Raw genomic sequence first — 22,617 nt, 5'->3', positions numbered from 1 at the left:
GGGTGTGGAGTGTGCAGGAGTGTAAGTTTATTGCTAGGAATAATACTACAGTGTAAGCAGCATCAGAAGCAATATCTAAGGGTTTATGAATTAACCATAAGTGAATCAAAACAACCAGATCCACCTGTTGGGTTGAGGAAAAAGAAGTATTAATAGATTGATAATATCTGGACCATAGATTCTTCCTGTATCCTTAGATGAACCGTCAGTACACTAAGCATTTGCCTGTGGAATGGAAGAAGGCTGGTGTAAAGTAAGCAGTTAGTATTTTACAGCCCTTGTGCTGTGAATAAACCCATTCCAAGGGTTTATCCTCTTGTGCTATAATACCTGTAGGAAACAATTTAGTGGGGAAAATAAGTAAGTTTAAGTGAAGGAGCCACACAATATGCAAAGGCCTCTTTGTATATTCAAAGGATTCAAATAGCTGTAGTTCTTTTCTTGCTTCTAGAGATAATATGCAGACTATCCAAAGTCACCTCTCCTTCTAACCCTTTAAATTGATTGGTTAGTGCACGAGAAATACCAAGCACAATTCATGAGGCCAAGAGGAATTTGGAGAAAAAAATCCATTTCCCTTCCATGCCCTAGCTTGTCTAGGCTATAAAATTAGCTTTTCATAGGCTCTCCTAAGTCCTCATCAAAAACTTGTTTATCGCTGGGCGGTTGTGGCTCATGCCTTTAATCCCAGCACTCTGGAGGCAAAGGCAGGCAGATCTCTGTAAGTTTGAGGCCATCCTGATCTACAAGAGCTAGATCCAGGACAGCCAGGATCTACACAGAGAAACCATCTGGGGCAGGGGTAGTTGATTATCAAATTTCTCACCCCATGCTTCAGGTTCATTTTCAGCGGTGGAGGATGTCTATTTAAAGGGGGCTTCAGTAAAGGAACGGAGGGAATTGTCACTAGACCAGCATAGTTATCGGTAGTGCTGTTTGTACTTTCGATTTTGCATGGTCAGGGAATTTTTTTTTTTTTTTTGCTTTTTTTAAACCAATTTTTTAAAGTTTGGTCGTCTAGTTTACATTCATTCAAGGTGTTAGGAAATTTCCCAACACATGCCGACGCAAAATTCCCAATCAAGCTAAATCAAAACAAGCCAAATTAAGAAATATCCAGGTTTAATGGGAGTTCTGCTCTCTTGGGTGGCCCTGAGGGGGAAACCAGGAAGCCCCACAAAAGCAACCCCCAGGAAGAAGGAAAAGGGACCATGTGTTCCTCTTTTGGGAGATCGCTTAAATACCCTGTTGGGAGTGGTCAGGACCTGGCCTGCTGGGATTTGGAGTCCAGACCAGGCCTGGGGGCTGGGATAGATGCAAGGGACTGGGACCTATGCTCCCAACTTGACAGAAGGAATTAGCAATCTCTTCCTCATGATTAATGTCTTCCTTATCACCCTTAAATATTTTAATAATAGTCCAAATTATTCGCCAAGTGATCCAAAATTGAACAAGGATCTTTTCCTCTAGGACATATGTCTTTTCGATGTAATTTTGGACTCTGTCCCATGCTTTTTCATCTAAAGTTTGTCTTCTGGAAGCTAGGAATTGTAATCATAAACAATTTGCAAGCAATCTAATCGTTGTGACTTTAATCCTTGTGTCCTCCTTTCTTTAAACACTGATGCACAAGCTGAGCAAAAGGCAAGGCCTTCCCTGGTTTCTGCCCCTTCATGCTCACTCCCCTCCTCTTCCCAGGAGATGGCTCCTGAGAGTAAGAGTCCCCACTCTCAGCTCATAGCTGACTGCAGGGCCCTGATTCACAGCCCCCCTTGTTTACCACTCCAAAGACAGTGGGACATGGGGAAAGGAGCCTAAAAATGTGATGGACTGCATAAATAATAAATGCAATAGCCAACCTGTTCAAAGACAATTTATAGTCTAGGAGTTAGGAAGAATCACATGAGTAAAGTTTTTGTGAGTTCAAGCTCTATACAATCACAAGGACAAGCCACACATGGCAAAAACACGTTTTTCCATAGAAGTATATAAAGGATAGCTACACATTTAATTGAATAACAGCAGCAATAGTGAGTAATCTGAAGTAAACTCCTGTCCGCTACACCTGGGAGGAGCACGTAAACACATTCCCAAAACAATTCCATGTTTCGAAGAAATGGAGGTCGGAAGACTCCTGTCTTGTTTTCTTGGAGTGTTCTCACAAGCATTCAGAATTCTCACACAGCTCCCTTCCTGGAGTGTGTTTGAATGCTTATGTATTTTGGAGACTAACCCCTTATTTGGGGCTTGCAGATATAGTCGCCCTCCTACATGTTGTCTTTTTACTCCTCTGACTGTCTCATTTGCTGTGTAGAAGGCAGCTTTTCAGTGTGCCATAACCCATTTGTCCATTTCTACTATATTACCCCTGGCGGGGAATCCAGAAAGTCTTAGGAACCTAACTTTGTAATCCTACTCTGCTGTTTAAAAGCCTAGATCATCATAGAGCTATGCCCTGTTGTGACTTCTATAATATGCCTAAAAAAAACCCCATAGAAATGTGTCTCTATGCTCGCAGTAGAGAGGGTTAGAACCGCCTCAGGGTCCGAGTTTGTCTAAGGTTCTTTTCTTTGCTGGACTAATGGTATAAAACGTTTAAATAGAAGATATAAAGAATCCTGAAATTGGGGGATTTAGCTCAAATAGATGACTTTGGGAGTGCAAGAGGAGGTATGGAGATTTGTATTCATCAGAACAAAGCATGGCTCTTACTAGAGAGCTATGCGGTGGCTCTTGCCAGGTGGCTGTATTTAATTCCTGTAATCTCCCTCTCCAACCCACCAGCTGTGTCAGTGCCCCACCCCCTTCTCCAGTTCCATTGTCTTGCTAATGATCCCAGCCTCCTGTGTGTGTGCTCCTCCATTCCCTCTGTTGGCCTTCTGATTCTGTGGATGCTTTTGCTCTCCCTTGTGCTTTGAGGGGGTTCCATTTTTTTGTTCTCCGACCTACAGAGATATAGTTCGTCTTTTACACTTTCCACACCCTGGAATGGGTCTGGAAACTGGGATTGCTCATAGGAGCTCATCAGCCCCCTGTCAGTTAGCACACTCATTTCCACAATCCAGAAATCCACAATCTCTTAGGAATTTTGCCAGCCGTGGATCTTATGAAAATAATGATAACTCAGCCCTTTGCTGAGTCACCCTGCTCTACCTGCTCTACATCTGTCCTTCGTCTGGCCTCTACCTTCCTGCCTTTGCCATCATCTTCTCTCAGGTGACTTGATGCGTGCAGCACTGCAGTATGCTTGGGTCACTATAGTCAGTCACCACCGAGCCACAGCCCACGTCAGCCTTGTAACCCTCAAGCCATAGTCCCTGTTAACAATGCCCATCAGATCAGTCTTCTGCTCTGACTGCCAGAGGTAAATTAAATCTTTGTTCCAGTTAAAAGCAGAAATAAAATGAAAACAGTGACCTTGTTGAAATAGAAGATTCCAGGAGCCAATCTCAGTGTTCAGTGTGTCCTTGATCAGTGGCATGTGCCTGACGTCAGTAGTTGTCATGGAAACTAGAAAAGAGCTGATGCGCTGTAGCCAATGGGGGCCCAGCAACTCTTTCAGCCTGATCCCTGCTGACCTTAAGAAAAGTGTGGGGGTGAGAGAATTATCATGTAGGCAGAATCTGCTTCTTTCCAGCATCCTTTCCTGCACTACGCAAAGGGAGACCCCAGACCTTACCAGTGCTGGGGTTTTCAGGAGGGAAGGAGAATCTCTGCCTTACAAGATTAGAAATGTTACATGAACCCAGCTCCTATTTGGCCACTACACTGCCAACTCACTCCTCTTCGCATTCTGGAAATTCAACATAGATCTCAGGTCCCTTGGCCTCAGCTGTTGTCAACATGTGGGCGCCCCCATCATTCCCTAGCCAAGTCTCCTTTCCTGACTCTCACGGGGTATTTTTCCCTGCGCAACACTTGCTGTTTTCAACATCTATTTTCCCTTCCAGCTAGAAAACAAAGACAACCAAGCATGCTGCTGAATCACCTTGTGTGATTGCCATGCTGACTTAACTGTGAAACTGCCAAAGAGCCTGAGCCCCCATCTTCACCCTTTCCCATCACCGCGCAGTCCTCATGTAAACTCTCGCCCCACCGCTCTCCTCCCAACCCTTCTAGGGCTTGTCAGTCACACTGGCATCAGTTTGTTGTTTACTGTTAAGCAAGTCAGTAGCTTTCCAGTTCCTCACTTATTGGCAGGCACAGTATTTAATCTTATTCATGCAGTCACGTAGATCCCCACTTCATATAAGCATCCTTTGGCTAGTAAGTTCTCCTTCTCTTCCCTAATATGTACTGGTTACAGTATCTCTGCAGGAACATGGCCTTTTACTTGTCATTCAGGTCTTTGTCCTGACTGTTCTCTCTGTCCCTGCTTCTGAGACTAGTGTATACACAGAACCACCTATGGCTCTTGTTAAAATGGAGACTGGTTTGGTAGGCCCGGTGAAGCCTTGGTTTCTGCATTTCTAAGCTCAGAAGATGACAGTCTCAGGGAAAAGGAAATACTCCAGATGTGTCCCCCATCCTCTGGTGACCTCCTGACCTTGCCTTGTGGCACTCACAGGTGGTAGCACCCTTCTGGTCCTTCTCTAAAGCTCCAGGCAGTTCCCTCCTCAGCATCATGGGGAAGTTGCCTGCTGAGATGTCTGGCTCACTGAGATGTGCCTCCTATGGGTAGCAGTCTGTTTAGGAAGCAGTCCTTAGCACTGTGCCCATAAAATTGAAACATTACTGAATGAAAGTGGCTGAATCTGGAATCTATTACTGTGGCAGTTACAGTTTCTTAGGCACACTTGTATTACAGATATGTGCTTACCACACTGGGCCTTATGTGGGCTCACAGATCCTCAGGAAGCACTTTTTCCAGTAAGGCATCTCTCCCCAGGGCCTCTTCTGTTTCTGTTCAATTGAATTTGCTTCAACTTTCTAGGAAACTGTTTGTTTCCTTTAGTAGTATAATTTTACTGGTATAGCCCATTTTTTGAACTTTTCCTGAGGACACCCAATTAAAAATCGGCTCACCGTAGTCGGGATGCCAACAGAAACAAAGAAATAATTGCACCAATTATTTAGTGAGATGATTAGGTTAGTAATGGGAATATGAGCTCTTATCAGTAAACCACTAAAAGAAAAAGGGTTTTCTATCAGTTAAGTGGCTAACTACCTATCCTCAGGAAGGGGTGGGACTTCATGAGCCTCTCCCACAGAGAAAGGGACAGTCAATGGACCCAATCTTGTGCAGGAGCTAATGCTGTCTCTCACTTATACCCACAGTTACTAAGGATTCAAAAGGCAATAGCCATATCATCCTAGAAAAGGAGTCATTAGTAGAATAATCGCTGTATCATGACCCCCAACACAAATTAGCATTTTGATAGATATTTTTGTTTGAACTTTTTCTGTATACTCATGGTAAGAAATATGCATAGACTGTATGAAAATGTACAATTGGGGGATTCTGGCTCACATTGTGGGAAAGCTATATGACCCTAAGTAGGAACCATTCGTCAAAGTTCACATATAGGAAGGAATCCTAAAAGCAGCAAAGCTTCCAATCCATCACTTAGTAATATTAGAAACAGAGGAAGGATAATCTCGGTGTTACACAAAGGAACACAATGAGCAAGGTAAAACATCTATATAAAAACGGAACATTAAGGCTCAAAGCAGGCTAGCAAGCACATGGTTGACTCTTGGGATGGCTCTGATCCTTTATCCTTGCCCGATGGTGACTATCTCATCCCGTTGGCTAGTGGTTGAGAGGATGATTTCATACTCTGCCACAATTGGCTAATTAGAGCAAAGCAGAAAGGGAGGTTCAGGAAATAAAAGTCCTTGCCAGGCTAACTACACATCCACCATGGCCCCTACCTTTCACATGTAATGAGAACACTCTTCATGGTGTTCTTCAGACTTGCTTATTAAAAACATTTCATTTATACTAGCTATAATTTTGTCCTGCTACACTTTTTAGTTTCACTATTTTTTTATTGATTTTATTGAGCTATACATTTTTCTCTACTCCACTCCCTGCCTCTCCCCTACCCGTTAACTCTCTCCCATGGTCTTCATGTTCCCAATTTACTCAGGAGATTTTGACTTTTTCTACTTCCCATGTAGATTAGATCTATGTATGTTTCTCTTAGGGTCCTCATTGTTGTCTAGGTTCTCTGTGATTGTGATTTGTAGGCTAGTCTTCTTTGCTTTATGTTTAAAAACCACCTATGAGTGAGTACATCTGATAATTGTCTTTCTGAGTCTGGGTTACCTCACTCAATATAATGTTTTCTAGCTCCATCCATTTGCCTGCAAATTTCAAGATGTCGTTATATTTTTTTCTGCTGTGTATACTCCATTGTGTAAATGTACCGTATTTTCCTTATCCATTCTTTGGTTGAGGGGCATTTAGGTTGTTTCTAGGTTCTGGCTATGACAAACAACGCTGCTATGAACATAGTTGAGCACATGTTCTTGTGGCATGATTGAACATCCTTTGGATATATACCCAAGAGTGGTATTGGCTGGGTCTTAAGGAAGGTTGTTTCCTAATTTTCTGAGAAATCACCATACTGATATCCAAAGGGGCTGTAGCAGCTTGCATTCCCACCAACAATGCAGAAGTGTTCCTTTTACCCCAAAACCTCTCCGGCATAAGTTGTCATCAGTGTTTTTGGCCATTCTTACAGGTGTAAGATGGAATCTCATAGTTGTTTTGATTTGCATTTCTCTGGTGACTAAGGATGTTGAACATTTCCTTAAGTGTCTTTCAGCCATTTTAGATTCCTCTGTTGTGAGTTCTTTGTTTAGGTCTGTATTCCATTTTTTTATTAAATTATTTGTTCTTTTGATGACCAGTTTCTTGACTTCTTTGATTATTTTAGAGATCAGACCTCTGTCTGATGTGGAGTTAATGAAAATCTTTTTTTCATTCTGTAGGCTGTCGTTTGTCTTGTTGACTGTGTCCTTTGCTTTGCAGAAGTTTCTCAGTTTCAGGTAGTCCCATTTATTAATTGTTTCTCTCAGAGTCTGTGCTACTGGGGTTATATTTAGAAAGTGATCTCCTGTGCCAATGTGTTCACATGTACTTCCCACTTTCTCTTCTATAAGGTTTAGTGTGGCTGCCTTTATCCATTTGTGAGGTCTTTGATCCATTTGGACTTGAGTTTTGTGCATGATGCTAGATATGGGTCTATTTTCATTCTTCTACATGTTGATATCCAGTTGTGCCGGCACCATTTGTTAAATATGTTTTTTTCCATTTAATATTTTTTGCTTTTTTGTAAAAAATCAGGTCTTAGATTCAGTTACATTGGTCCTCCTGTATTTTTATGCCAATACCAGGCTGTTTTCAGTACTGTAGCTATGTAGTAGAGTTTGATGTCAGGGATTGTGATGTCTGCAGAAATTCTTTTATTGTACAGTACTGTTTTGGCTATCCTGGGTTTTTTGCTTTTCCATATGAAGTTGAGTAAAGTTCTTTTGAGGTCTGTGAAGAATTTTGCTGGGATTTTGATCGGCATTGCATTGATCTGTAGATTGATTTTTACTATGTTAATTCTACCTACTCAAGAACATGGGAGATCTTTCCACTTTCTGATGTCTTCTTCAATTTCTTTCTTCAAAGATTTAAAGTTCTTGTCATACACGTATTCCACTTGTTTGGTTAGAGTTACTCTGAGATATTTTATGCTACTTGTGGCTATTGTGAAGGGTGATGTTTCTCTGATTTCTTTCTCAGCCCATTTATCAGCTGTGTACAGGACGGCTACTGATTTTCTTTTTTTAGTTAATCTTGTATCCTGCTGCATTACTGAAAGTATTTATGAGTTGTAGAAATTTCTTGGTAGAATTTTTGGGGTTGCTTATGTAAGCTATTATATCATCAGCAAATAGTGAGAGTTTGACTTTTTCTCTTCCGATTTATATCCTTTTGGTGTTCTTTTGTTGTCTTATTACTCTAGCTAGGATCTCAAGAACTATATTGAATAGATATGGAGAGAGTGGGCAACCTTGTCTTGTTCCTGATTTTAATGGGATCTCTGGGAGTTTCTCTCCATTTAGCTTGATGTTGGCTGTTGGTTCGGTGTATAATGCCTTCATTATGTTTAGGTATGTTCCTTGTATCCCTGCTCTCTCCAAGACCTTTATCATGAAAAGATGTTGTATTTTGTTGAAAGCTTTTTCAGCATCTAATGAGATGTGGTTTTCATATTTCAGTTTATTTATATGGTGGATTACATTGACATATTTTCATATGTTAAACCATCCCTGCATCTCTGGGATGAAGCTGACTTGATCATGGTGGATAATGGTTCTGATGTGTTCTTGGATTTAATTTGCCAGTATTTTATTTAGTATTTTTGCATCAATGTTCATGAGTGAGATTAGTCTGTAATTCTCTTTCTTAGTAATGTCTTTGTGTGGTTTGGGTATCAGGGTAATTGTAGCCTCATAAAAAGAGTTTGGCAATGTTCTTTCTGTTTCTATTGTGTGGAACAATTTGAGGAATATTGATATTAGTTCTACTTTGAAAATCTTGTAGAATTCCAAGCTGAAATCATCTGGTCCTGGTCTTTTTTTTTTGTTGGGAAATTTTGATGACTGTTTCTATTTCTTCAGCAGTTATAGGTCTGTTTAATTTGCTTATCTGATCTTGATTTAATTTTGGTAAGTGATATTTATCCAGAAAGTTGTTCATTTCCTTTAAGTTTTCCAATTTTGTGGAGTACAGGTTTTTGAAATATGACCTGATGATTCTCTGGATTTCCTCTGAGTCTGTTGTTATGTCCCCCTTTTATTTCTGATTTTGTTAATTTGGATATTCTCTCTCTGCCTTTTGGTTAGTTTGAATAAAGGTTTGTCTAATTTTGTTGCTTTTCTCAAAGAACCAACTCTTTGTCTCATTGATTCTTTGTATTGTTTTGTTTCTATTTTGTTGATTTCAGCTCTCAATTTAATTATTTCCTGCCATCTAGTTCTCTTGAGTGAGTTTGCTTCTTTTTATTAAAGTTTTCAAATGTTCTGTTAATTCACTAGTATGGGATTTTTCCAGCTTCTTTATGTAGGCCTTTAGTGCTATGAACTTTCCTCTTAACACTGCTTTCATTGTGTCCCATAAATTTGGGTATGTGTGCGGTCATTTTCAGTGAATTTTAGGAAGTCTTTAATTTCTCCCTTTATTTCTTCCTTGACCCATTTGATTATTCAGGTGAGCATTGTTTAATTTCCATGTGTTTGTGGGCTTTCTGGAATTAGCGTTGCTCTTGAATTCTAGTTTTAAGTCATTTTGATCCAGTAAGATACATGGCGTTATTCCAATTTTTTGTATCTTTCTAGGTTTGTTTTGTTATAGAGTATGTGGTCAGTCTTTGAGAAGGTTCCATGAGGTGCTGAGAAGTTATTCTCTTATGTTTGGACGGAATATTCCATAGATGTCTGTTAAGTCCATTTGAGTCCTAACATCTGTTAGTTCCCTTATTTCTCTGGTCATTTTTTTGTCTGACTGACCTTTCCAGTGGTGAGAGTGGAGGGTTGAAGTCTCCCACTATTAGTGTGGGGGGATTAATGTATGATTTATGTTTTAGAAGTGTTTCTTTTACATATGAGGGTGTCTTTGTATTTGGGGCATAGATGTTCAGTATTGAGATTTCCTCTAGATGGATTTTTCCTGTGACTAATATGAAATGTCCTTCTTTGTCTCTTTTGTTTGATTTTGGTTTGAAGTCTATTTTGTTAGATGTTGCTCGAGGTTTCTGTCCCACCAGATCCCTCAGTCCTTAAGTCCCAAAGAAATACACAGAGGTTTACATTAATCATAAACTGGTTGGCCTATTAGCTCAGGCTTCTTATTAACTATTTCTAACATCTTATATTAGCCCATTATTCTTGTCTGTGTTAGCAATGTAGCTTGGTACCGTTTTCTGCAAGGCAGTCACATCTTGCTTGCTTTGTGTCTGGCTTCCTCTGTGTCTGGGTGATGACTGCAGAGTGCCTCCTGTATCTTCCCAGGATTCAATTTTTCTCCTTGTTCTGCCTCTACTTCCTGCCTGGTCACCTCACCTATACTTCCTGCCTGGCTACTGGCAAATCAGCATTCATTTAAAATACAAGTGACAGGGTGCAGACCATTGTCCCACAGCACTTAGATATTAGGATAGCTACACCAGCTTGTTTCTTAGGTCCATTTGAATGGAAAAATTTTTCCCAACCCTTTACTCTGAGGCGATGTCTGTCTTTGATGTTGAGGTGTGTTTTTTGTATGCAGCAGAAGGATGCATTCTGTTTTTGTATCCAGTCTGTTAGCCTGTGTCTTTTTATAAGTAAGTTGAGTCCATTTACATTAAGGGATATTAATGATCAGTGATTGCTATTCCCTGTTCATTTAGTTTAGTTGGTGATATTAATTTGTGTGTTTTTTTCCCTTCTTTGGGATTTGCTGCTGTGAGATCATCAATTCTCTGTGTTTTTATTGATGTAGCCAACTTTCTTGGGTTGTAGTTTTCTTCCTAGTACTTTGTGTAGGGCTGGGTTTGTGGCTAGGTATTGGTTAAATGTGGTTTTATTGTGGAATATCTTGTTTTGTCCTTGTGATTGAAAGTTTTGCTGGCATCCATGGTCTCTTAATGTCTGCATAACGCTTGATCGGGATCTTCTGGCTTTCATTGTCTTTGTCCTACTACTGTATAATGATTTGAATCCTTTACTCTTACAAGGAAAAAGCTACAGATAGCTTCTACATACCATGTATAATGAATTAGAATCTTACTGGAAACAGAAATCAATTACTTTCTTATTTCACTTTTTTAGATTATGGGGTCTCTACATTTGAATCAGAAACTTTTTGGGGGGTCAGAAATTAAACCCAGAACCTCATACAAGTTGTCCACAGCCTACATTATACACAAAGTAAAATATTTGGTACTAAATAAAAATAAATGAGAGATGGATCACTTTCCGTGTATGTCTCCAAGAAGCAGGTTGAATCTTCTTAGTGTTTGAATATTGAGCTGCTTGGTGGTCTGGTCTTCAAACTATTCTTTTGAAAGTAGGATTTTCCCTGGATTGTGTAGAAAAATTTAAAAAAATTTAAAAAACAAATTCTATACTCACCGCAAGACTGGGCTAAAGAGTCTTTGACCATAAGCTGCCAGTTGTATATGAAAGTTTAATCATCTATATTTGTACTTTCAGCTGTGTTCAAAATAGTTTAGACTGGATAGACATTTATCTCATGTAATAGTAATGTATATTTCACTTGTTGTTGTAAGGTTAAGCTTCAGTGGCCTACATTTAGTCTACAAATACACATATAAGGTGATTTGTATTACAAGCTGAACACACATTTAGGGAGCCTGCTTATGACTTTTACATGTAGAAGTTAAATTTTAGCTTAAGGTACAATACCAGAGATGTGATTTTAATACCTGACTTATGTAACTTTTCCCCTTCTGTGTAAACTCTTATCCTCTTCCAAGGATGATTTTATAGCAAAGCTAACAACAACTTAAATCTTTGGGACCTCTCAGTTGTCCTTCTCAGATCCTAGTAGAGACCACTTCATTCTCTAACGAAGGCCCTTTGTATATAGCATGTGACTGTGTCTCATGGAGGCCATTCTTAGAAGGACAGCAAAGAGGTCAAAGGTAACAAAAACCAAGAGAAAGAAAAGGTCAACTGTTTTTGAAATCTAAACTTATTGCAGTCCTGGGAAAGGGGTGTCTTCCTCCCATGTAGTTTCCATGGCTGTACTAATGACTACCAGAGTCTTTGATGGCATAGCACCTTTTTAATTAAACTTTATTAAACAGGCAGGTCATCTCCAGCTCTCAGCCAGTGTATTAGGCATATAATGGCAGGCACAATCCAGAGTGTCAAATACACTTAACTTATTTCACTAGCCCTGTTTTCTCAGGGGAAAGGGATAGGGAGAGTTGTGGAGAAGGCAGAGACCGAGTAGCATGGAGGGAGAGAGAAGACAGTTTGGACCAGGTGACACTCGTGATTTGTTATCTGGTGGTCCTCCACTACTCCCTCTTCCTGCTCTAAGCTAGGAGTAGGTGAAGTAATTGAATCCTCCAAGGTGCTATTGTGTTCTATTTTATTTTGTTTTGCTTTTGAGACAGGATTTCTGTGTAACAGTCCTGGCTGATCTGGAACTCCCTTTGTAGGCCAGGTTGACCTTGAACTCACAGAGATCTACCAGCCTCTGCTTCCCAAGTGCTGGGATTAAAATCAGGTGCTACCACTGCCTGGCTGCAATATTTTTAACTAAAAACACTTATACAATATTTTCTGATCACATTTTTCCTCCTTTTCAACCCCTCCCAAACCATCCCTAGTTCCTCATCTATGTAACTCCATTCTCTCTCTCTCTCTCTCTCTCTCTCTCTCTCTCTCTCTCTCTCTCTCTCTCTCTCTCTCTCTCTGAAAACAAACAGGAAAAAAAGCAAAGACTATACACACCACACTATACAAGCAAAAGATCATTAAGACAAAAAAAAAGTTTTTTGATGGAGAAAAGACATCAACCAAAATACCATTGGGTTTGTTTTGGGTTGGCCAACTGCTCCTGGGCATGGAGCTTACCCTGGTGTGGTTAATACACCCAGTAAGACTCTATTAAAGACTGCTAATTTTTCCTTTGTAAGCAGGTACCAAGTGCAGATAGCTTCTTTGTTAGGGGTGGGACCCATGTCTACTTCCCCCTCTCAGTGCTGAGATAGGGTGCAAGTTTTAAGCCTAGATTTAAATGGCTACCGATAAAAGTCTGTTCCCTCTCACCTGCCTCCCAAAAAACAGGGTTTAATTGGGTTTCCTTGATGACACTCACTAAGGGAACCATCTTATTAAAATAGAGGCAGGGTAGCAAAATGGCTCAGCGGGTGAGGGTGCTTCCTGCCAAGACAGAGTACCCAACAACCTGAGTTTAATCCGTAGGACCCATGTAGTTGAAGGACAGAACCAACTACTGAGATTTGTCCTCTGACCTCCAAATGTGCACCATCGCATGCCTGCACCCATGCCTGCATAAATAAATGAAAAAATGTGAAAACACACACACAGAGCTTACTGCATGCACGTGTCCTTCCCACATGGTTTCCTTCTGTACATGGTCTATAGCCCTGGGTATAGCCCAACTAACAAGTGTTTGTCATGCATCTTTGCAGAGAATGATGAGGAGCAAGAGGAGCTGCCCTCTCTGGATAAACCCGGCTGGTACTCCCAAGGCAATGCTGCCCACCTTTATGAGCTTCTGAAGAAAATGACCGGCAAGCCTGAACCCAAGGTAATTTCTGATTGAGGCAGAGTCCTTGATTTCTACATGCAGATACAAATGGTTGCATATCAGGGACCTCTGAGTGCCAGTCTCAGTGCCCCCTCAGGGTTCAGAAGAAGACTCACAGCAAGTACAGGACCTACAAGGATCTGGGGTGAAGTGAACTCTCCACTGCATACTTTTCTGCATCAGTTTCTTTATTCCTCTCCTGCTGTTCTCCTCCTGTTCTGTAAAGTTTCCAGTTTAGATATACATGCAGAACAAAGGCAATTTTCTGAGCTTGGATGCCCCTTTATCTTTGAAGGTCCCAAACGTGATCTATATGAAAGACTCCTTTCCTGACTGCACGCCCTGCCAAATGGAAGACAGTTGCAGGGAGGTGGCTTCTAATGTATCTCAGGGAACAGAACAGAGATATAGCTTTGGGAACCAAAGTTTCTGACTACATGACTGAATTCTCTCACTGGAGGCCTCATGGGGTGGGGGAAGCCATCCAGTAAGCAAAAACAGAAGCCTAGTTTTTAAATGTCCACAGTCCTTGTGGTACAAATAGATCCAGTTATGAAGCAAGTCTCAGTATATATTCTTATATCAAAACTACATAACTAAATAAAAAGTCATCTTTGTGACTATCCACAGATATATGTGCTTATAAGATTGAGATGCAATCATGGGATTACATATACACATCACATGAGATTACACATTACAATGCAGGTATAGGGGAGACACCAAGATGCTTCAGCAAAAATGAACAACAGCTTTCAGAGTCGGTAGTGTTACAGACCTTGTCTGGACAGGCTTAATCCTCCATGAGATAAGCACGCCTCTGGTGGGTTAACGTCTGAACACTAGTTGCCTCCTGTTTCTCATGGCTGTGACAGTTATGAAGAGATTCATGGCTGTAAGTTCTTACAGTTAAGTATCTCAGTGGGTCATATGCCTCTGAGCATCTGTTCCATCTCTTCTTCCTCTTCTGACTAGAAACACTTTGATACTGGTCTTATCTGTGTCAGAAAAGCAAGAATTCCCAAGGGGCCATCGATGGAGGAAGTACATGAATCAGACATGGGATGCCTGAGAAATGGCTTTCTGATAATGACTAATCAAAGAATATTTTATGCACAAAACAGGCAGTGACTGAAATGACAGTGAATTCGCAGCTTTCCCTTAAAGAACTGCCTGCATTTGACCCCTTGATCACATTGTCAGCGTTAGACACTGGCATGTGTTTACCCACAATCCTTTCCTCTACATGATGTATACCGTAAGGAGCAGGAGAAGTCATTGGATAGAGAAGGGATCAGGGATTCAGTGGACAAAGAACCCGGATGAGGAGCCTCTGCTTCTTACCCCTTAACCTCATACCATCTTGTGTAGATTGAAGGCTGTGGTATGGATCAGTAGGCCTTTGCCTCAGAAGGCCTGGGGAACTTTCAGACTTTACATGCTGGAGCTATATATCCATGAGTTCTGTTTCAGCAGATCCAGGGCACCCAGGGTTTTGGGTAAGCATATCCAAGGTGAGTTCAGAGTGTATAATCTCTTGAACAGTAGTTATGATATGTGTTCTTAATATAGGCATTCCCTATATGTTGTCAGTTTTAGTTCTAGGGGCAGATTTAATTACAGATGTGTGAAAATACACAGACTCACTAGGAAAATGAAATAAAATTGTTACCTTCCTTCCATCTTCAACAAAGCTGTGACTCAGGACAAATAACTGGTCGTCTGTGAAATTACATACCAAAGTTTAAGTTGCTTGTGCCATTTCTGGTTCTCATACTCCGGAGCTTGTTGGGGGCATTTTTTCTATTTTCTGTGCAGTGGTCACCACTCTCGCGCCCATGCCTCATTCCCAATTTTCCTCCTGAATCCCAGGTCGTTTACTTTGGTGACAGCATGCACTCAGATATTTTCCCAGCCCATCACTATAGTAACTGGGAGACAGTCCTCATTCTCGAGGAGCTTCGGGGGCAGGACATGGAGAAGGCCGAGGAAGCAGAGCCTCTGGAGAAGAGAGGAAAATATGAGGTAAGGATCCTGTCTGTTCATTTCTTTGGTGGCTGAAAGCTGAAGTCTCCTTAGGCTTCCTGACTTTAGTATGAGCTGGGAATGGTGGCATAGACTACAGTCCCACCAAATGATAAATGGAACAAGAGGATCAGGATCTCAGGACTAGCCTTGGCTTCATAAGACCCTGTTTCAAAAAAAAATGTTCTGGTTTGACTGAATACTTCCATGTTTCTGTAGTTTGTTTGAATAACTGTTACTTAATAGCTTCCACTCAAGCAGATAGCTGTAGCCAACTTAGTTCTATCATCTGCTTTTAAGTATGTGCTGTCACCATTATATCGTGGATGGGGAGAACTGCATAAGGTCCCCCCAGCCCCCGCCGCAACTGTGGAGTTATAGGCTGTAAGGGAAGAGTTGTTGTTTCCAGTGGTATAGCTGTTGCCCATGTTCCAGTGAACAAACCCACACCCTTGCTCATTCAAGCAGCCCTAATTAAACTCAGTGGGTCATTTTTCAAAAAGACATGGAAGTCAGATGGGGACTTGATGGGAAGGGGGAGTTCTGGGGCCAGCCGAGGGGAAGAGGGATAAGGAGGTGACTATTATCCAAATCCATATTACACATGTGAAATCATCGAGGGAAAAATAGAAAAGGAAAAAGAGTGTGATCTGTCATGTATCTCTCTGCCTAGATTTAAAAGTAAACGAAGCAATTGTATGTCTTTTCACAAATATCTTTTGACATAAACCTGAGCCTTCTGACCGATACAGTCCTGTTGCTGCTGTGGACGGTCTGTTGAGGTTGTTAAATGTAGTTTTTCCACCAGTGTCAAGCATGTACTATATGAGAGACTCTCTTTCTATTCAGAAAGTTCAAAACTGCCTATGGAAGGATCGAATTCTCCATCTGTGATGACTTTATTCAGTCTAAATGAGCTTTCAAAAATAAAGTTGGTTAAATGCGGGGTCATTTCAAAGCGGATGTCGCGATCTGGAGCACGGGCTGTTACCACGGTGGCGCGTTCTGCGATGGAGTGCGTTGTTCGCACACAATTTCTGTGACAGTTTGCAGTGCTTTCCAAAGTGGAGTCCATTTGGAATTTGAAGATCACTTTTATCTCCCTCGATTTGTGGCAGGAAGCATAAGGACCGAGGACATCTCAAATGGAACTTGACAAGCTTTTACATAAAACTTGTGATTCTATGTAATCTTGGTGCATCTGCTGATTGTCGCTCCTCTGTTAGACCTGGTGACAGATGAGCAGAGTGGCAGATGTTCGTGACTAGCAAGACAGAGTAGCCAGGGAATAATTTTCTTCGCCTTATAAACCAAAAACAATCAGCTGGTCAAAGTCTGTTGTTGAAACTAGGAATTACGTGGAGAGTGTTGGTGCCATGCAGACAGCCTTGCGTTTAAGGTGTGAAGAACTCTCTCCTGCGGCTTCCTTTCTTACTGTCCTAATTTGTTTCTTCATTTAACTAAAAACAAATTTAAAAGAAATTGCATACTTTTTAGAATATTGTGTCTTTAAATTTAGGTTAAAAATAATTTAATACTGAACATTTCTAACAAATTTTTTAAAAGTTACTGTTATTTAATTAGGGAAAGCCTGTCCACTAAATTCATAGTAGGAATGCAATAAATTTGAAGAAAATGAAGAAAGAGAAACAGTTCATACGTGTGTGTGTGTGTGTGTGTGTGTGTGTGTGTGTGTGTGTGTGTGTGTTACATGGACACCTGAGCAGATCCCAGTAGGGTCTCCTTCCAAGCTCTGAGCTAGACAAGGATACCTCTTGAGTCCACCATGTAACAGAACTGGCTGTGAGAAAAGAGAAAAAATGTGGAATAAAATTAAAAGGCAATTTAGCAAATTGTTGTATTTTATAGTTATATGACCATCACGATAGAATAAATCATCAAGATATTAAAATTAATAGGAAAGTTCAGTCAGGATGCTGGCGCTAAACTGTCATTCAAAAGCTAACAACTGTTTTTACAACAGTCCTAGCCACAGCTATAGAGAGACAAATTATCTACACAGGCAACAAAATGAACCACTGTAGAAAGTAAAACCGCCGTCTGTAAAACTTCAGTGATCTTCTATTCAGGTTTTTAAATACAGACCTACATAATGGAAGTGATATATTTAATAGGGCCTGTTAGAGTTTATTTACAAGATTGATGCAATGCTATATAAAGCCCGGGGAGGATTTGGGCAGGTTTTCTGCAGTGAGAAAGCTCAACACTCACAAGACTAAGGAAGTAAAATGGATAAGGAAGGGAGAATTTTAGCAATATTATAAAGCTTTACTAATTTCTTATTCTAGTACTCATGACTAGGTACCAAGTGAGCATACCTATCCCAGAATTCTTTATTTTTATTTTTTTATTATTGTTATTATTAGTGCAAATTTTCACCTCCTCCCCTTTCCCTCCCCCTCCCCCACCCCCTCCCCCCTCTTCAGTCCAAAGAGCAGTCAGAGTTCCCTGCCCTGTGGGAAGTCCAAGGTCCTCCCCACTCCAGCCAGTTATAGGAAGGTAAAGATCCAAACAGACTAAGTTCCCACAAAACCAGTATATGCAGTAGGATCAAAACCAAGTGCCATTGTCCTTGACTTCTCAGTCAGCCCTCCTTGTCAGCCACGTTCAGAGTCCAGTTTTATCACCTGCTCCATCAGTCCCAGTCCAGCTAGCCTTGGGGGTGGGGGTAGAATGGGAGTAAGGGGAGATGGGGAGAGAGAAGTGAGAAGGAGAGGATGGGGAGAATTTGGACTCGAACCTTAACTATGAGCCCCTAATAAAACTCTTCTATAAATTGCCATGATCATGGTGTCTCTTCACATCAGTAGAAAAGCAGCTATGAGGGTAACTACATTGTAAGGAATGATTTCTCAAGTTTGAACTTGAAGGATAATAAGCAAAGCTGGCATGGCGACTCAGCCAGTACAATACTTGCCTCAAAATCATAAGGACCTGAGTTCAGTCCTCAGAACCCAAGTTTCTAAAAAGCCAGACTTGGTGGCATGTGTTTATAATGCCTGCAGAACGTAGGGGGTTGAGGCAGGAAGGTCCCTGAGGTTTGCTGGCAAGACACTCTAGCCAAATCAGTGAGCTCCAGGTTCAGTGAGGGAACCTGTCTCAGAAAATAATGTTTAGAGGGAGCCAGTCCATCAAGACACTCAACATCGACCTTTGGCCTGCACACACATCCACATGCACACACAGAAATACTATCTACCCTTTGGAAAATCCATGCATAAAGAGTCTACCTGTGAAAGAGCCTATGGTTAGCCCTAGAAATGAAAATATTTATCTCAGTCTTCTGAGTGAAGACTTGAAAATACTCTTTGAAAAAAAAGAAGTAATATTCCAGGCATGGTAATGCATACCTTTAATCCCAGCACTTGGGAGGCAGAAGCTGGCAGATCTCAGTAATATAGTCTGCAGCCAGTCTGGTCTACGTGGTAACTTCTAGGCCAGCCAGGAATACACAGTGAGACTAAAGATAGATAGATAGATGATAGATAGATAGATAGATAGATAGATAGATAGATAGATAGATAGATAGATAGATAGATAGATTCTAGTAATTTTAAACTATTATTAAGGTATTGGCTTCATGGTTAAGATATACTGAAAGCAATAAATAAATTTTCATGTCCTCATTCTCTTCTAAAAGAAGCAATACTGGGAAAATTCCAATGAAGTTTTTTAAGTTATCCTTCAGTATAATAATAATAATAATAATAATAATAATAATAATAAGAAGAAGAAGAAGAAGAAGAAGAAGAAGAAGAAGAAAAAGAAGAAGAAGAAAAAGAAGAAGAATTTTAATCATAGAGAAAATATCTTACTATATACTGTAGCATAGTTTTCAGATTGTGACAAATGACCATTTAAAGAGCCAATTCTGGGTCATGTTAAGGGGCACTCATCATAAGGAAATGTTATTTTCTTTGCAAAACTGGAATGGGTTCCCAAAGTGGGTCTGTGAGTTCCTATAGCATTTCCCTACTTCCATTTGTTTACTGAGTGAAAACACTTTTGCAAGACCAGTTCACTGCAAAGACCATTATGATCACAGCTGTTCTTCCTCTTTCAGGCACCGAAGGTAAAGCCTCTGAATTCCTTATCTAATAAATGGGGCTCATATTTTATTGACTCAGTCTCGAGACGAGGGAATGCAGAAGACTCCTTGGTTTATACGTGGTCCTCGAGGAGAATCAGCACCTACAGCACAATTGCAATTCCGAGCATTGAGACGATTGCAGGTAATGGGGATACCTGGGAATCCTCCCTGTTAGAGGCCTTATCTTAAAAGACGGTTCTCAAGACATTGTTATTTTTGTCCTTTATTTTTGAGATTATAATTTAATTACATCATTTCTCACTTCCTGTTTCTCCCCCCAAGCCCTCTCATATACCCCTTGTTCTCTTTCAAATTCATTGTGTCTTTTTTCATTAATTGTTGCATGCATATATGTGTATACACACACACACGCACACGCACACACACACACACACACACACACACCTAAATATATCCTGCTCAGTCTGTATAATGAGTTATTTTTCAGTGAAAAGAGCTTTTAGATATACAGCCTAGGTTAGGACCATACACACACACACACACACACACACACACACACACACACACACTTAACTTTTCTGGAGCCAATTACAAAGGCTGGACACTTTTTTAAAAAATCTGTTTGGAGGAATAGGGTACAGGTTGGGAGAATTACCAGGACAAGATGCTTAGGAAGCCCAGTAAGATGAACCTGGCTTTGGGCTGCTTTCCCACCACCACCCCAAAGAGTCCACTGAGGTTGAGTAAACATTTCAGTAACTTGTGTAACTTATAAGATAGGAACTAGAAGAGATAATGGGCCTGGTGAGCTCCTTCAGTCCCTGTTGTAAGGATGAATTAAGGTAGGGTCCACATTTTCAGAGGCTAAAGCTTAGCTTCAGACAGCTGAATAGCAACAAGTTATTAGTTCCTCCATCCATGATTAGTGCCTCCACATACATTTGATTGAAATGAGTGCCCATTCCCTTTTGAGAAATACATTATTCTGGGACTCAAATGTTTCCCTAAAACACCTCATGTAAACCGGGCAGTGGTAGCACACGCCTTTAATCCCAGCGCTTGGGAGCCAGAGGCAGGCGGATCTCTGTGAGTTCGAGGCCAGCCTGATCTACAAGAGCTAGTTCCAGGACAGGCTCCAAAGCCACAGAGAGGAACCCTGTCTCACCCCCCCCCCCCGAAAAAAGAACACAAATCAATAAATATCATGGAAAAGCAAAAGAAAGCAAAGCAAAACAAAACAAACAAAAAACCCAACAGAAAAACTCATGTAATGTATAGCCCAGAGTGAACAATTCCAGGAATATGGTCTCCTAAAAGCACAAAAATTACAAGAACAACCAACTATAGAAAACAAAGAAATGAGACATTTTGTAAAGATGTAAAAACTAAGAGGATGGAAAGTTTAAATTAAACCTTTACAAATCAAAATTGATTTGTAATGAATAGGCTTCATAGCTGTTTAGACACAGTAGAAGGTGAATTGTGCCCCGTGAAATAGCTCAGAGGAGATGTGCAGCAGCTGGCAGTGCAACTCAGCATCAGAGGGAGGTTGCCTGGCATTGGCCAGAGCTTGGGTTCGATCCCCAGCACTGTGGGAGGGAGCTAGGCAGGAAGGAAGGTGGGGTGCAGAATAAAGCACCCCCAGGTAAAACCACAGGATACTCAAAAAAGCCTAATGGAGACATAAAAGGTAAAATGGAAAGGGATGCAGATTTTTGTAACTGGGGATCTAAGAGTGGCTATAGCCATATGGAACAAACTAGACACCTGGGGAAACATTCATTATTAATATGAGAGGCAACCACTTCTTGCTGATGTCTCAGTTCTCATGAAAATACAAAGTAACTGAAAGTCTGGGGCACTCAGGTCAAAAGTCTTTCCCTGTTTACTTGAGAAGCTGCTCAGGAGCCCGCCTGCTGTATAGAGGTGTATGCTTTCTGTGTGGAGTCTTAGTGTCCAGTTCCCTTTTGAACTGGGCAAAGGGAGAAAACAGTAGAATCCAGTCCCTGCCCTTCTTCTGCAATGGGCTCCTGCCACTCAGTTCTGTCTCTGCAGCACTACAAGACTGCCCAAAATCCCCAGCTTTCCTTCTGCTGGCAGCCAGCCCAGCCTCCAGCATGAATGCATGGCAGAACATGGGCTTTCCCCATCTCTCATTGATCTTCCTGCCTATCATGTGTCCTTAAGTGTTGGTTGTCCCTTCTGGGCCCCAGTGACTCCACTCTGGTGTTTATCACTTCCAAGTTGAAGCCTGGATACAGGTTTGAGCTTCGCATTCCTGGACTGGAGCTGATAGTACCAATGCACATGTCCTCCCTCACAGGATGGATATGAGGTGGAAAGCAGGTGTTTACCTGAATTGTCAGTAGGATGATGGTGGTGGCCCTAAGATAGGCTTGAGCTTCTAAAAGATCCATCTGTGTGTCAGTGTGCAAACCCAGTGTGTCAGTTTGTCCTTCTGAAACAATATTTTGCTCTGTGTTCCTTTCACTTGTTCAACTGCTAACACACAAAATTAAAGACAGCCTTAAAATCTTTCTACAAAAAAATCTGTTAAAGAAACTATTTTCCTTCCAAATAATTCAGAATTTTATTGGGGTAGTAGAATAAGAGAAGCCATGAGAGACTATTCTAAGATACCTGAATGGTTATGAAAATTGTCAAGATGGGGGCTGGAGAGATGGCTCAGAGGTTAAGAGCACTGACTGCTCTTCCAGAGGTCCTGAGTTCAATTCCCAGCAACCACATGGTGGCTCACAGCCATCTGTAATGAGATCTGGTGCCCTCTTCTGGCCAGCAAGCATACAGATAGACAAAACACTGTATATATAATAAATAAATAAATAAACAGATAGATAGATGATTGATAGATAGATAGATAGATAGATAGATAGATAGATAGATAGATAATTAAATAAATAATTGTCAAGATGTGGTTGTGAATGGTACCCTAAGAAAGTTGAAAAATGAATTTCTGTTCTAAAGTTCACTTCTAAAAAAAATTGGAAAATGACCCCTCAGCTGTCACCTCGGTGCACCTCTCTTTTCCTTTTTTAATGTATTTAATTGCGTTGGTTTGTGTCTGTCTGTCCCGTGCCTGGAGGTGCCTGTGGAGGCCACCTGGTGTATGTGCTAGGACTGACCTAGGGTCCTCTGGACGAACAATGGAAGCTCTTAGTCACTGAGCCGGCTCCCCAGCCCTGCCTTCCTTATTCCAAAAGCTTTTCCTCTG

General features: G+C 41.0%; 1 protein-coding gene across 2 annotated transcripts in view; it reads left to right on the top strand.

The window, feature by feature from the left end:
- Positions 1–22,617, top strand: part of Nt5dc1 (5'-nucleotidase domain containing 1) — a 114,590-nt gene that overhangs the window by 87,814 nt on the left and 4,159 nt on the right. For both annotated transcript variants that reach the window (XM_038340749.2, XM_038340748.2), the window contains exons 9-11: positions 13,170–13,288; positions 15,161–15,313; positions 19,398–19,566. In XM_038340749.2, coding sequence (XP_038196677.1) covers positions 13,170–13,288; positions 15,161–15,313; positions 19,398–19,566 — 441 coding nt within the window. The remainder of the gene's footprint in view (positions 1–13,169; positions 13,289–15,160; positions 15,314–19,397; positions 19,567–22,617) is intronic.

Source organism: Arvicola amphibius, chromosome 8, assembly GCF_903992535.2.
Source record: "Arvicola amphibius chromosome 8, mArvAmp1.2, whole genome shotgun sequence".
In the NCBI taxonomy this organism is placed as follows: domain Eukaryota; kingdom Metazoa; phylum Chordata; class Mammalia; order Rodentia; family Cricetidae; genus Arvicola; species Arvicola amphibius.
This window is presented reverse-complemented; position numbering and strand designations above follow the sequence as displayed.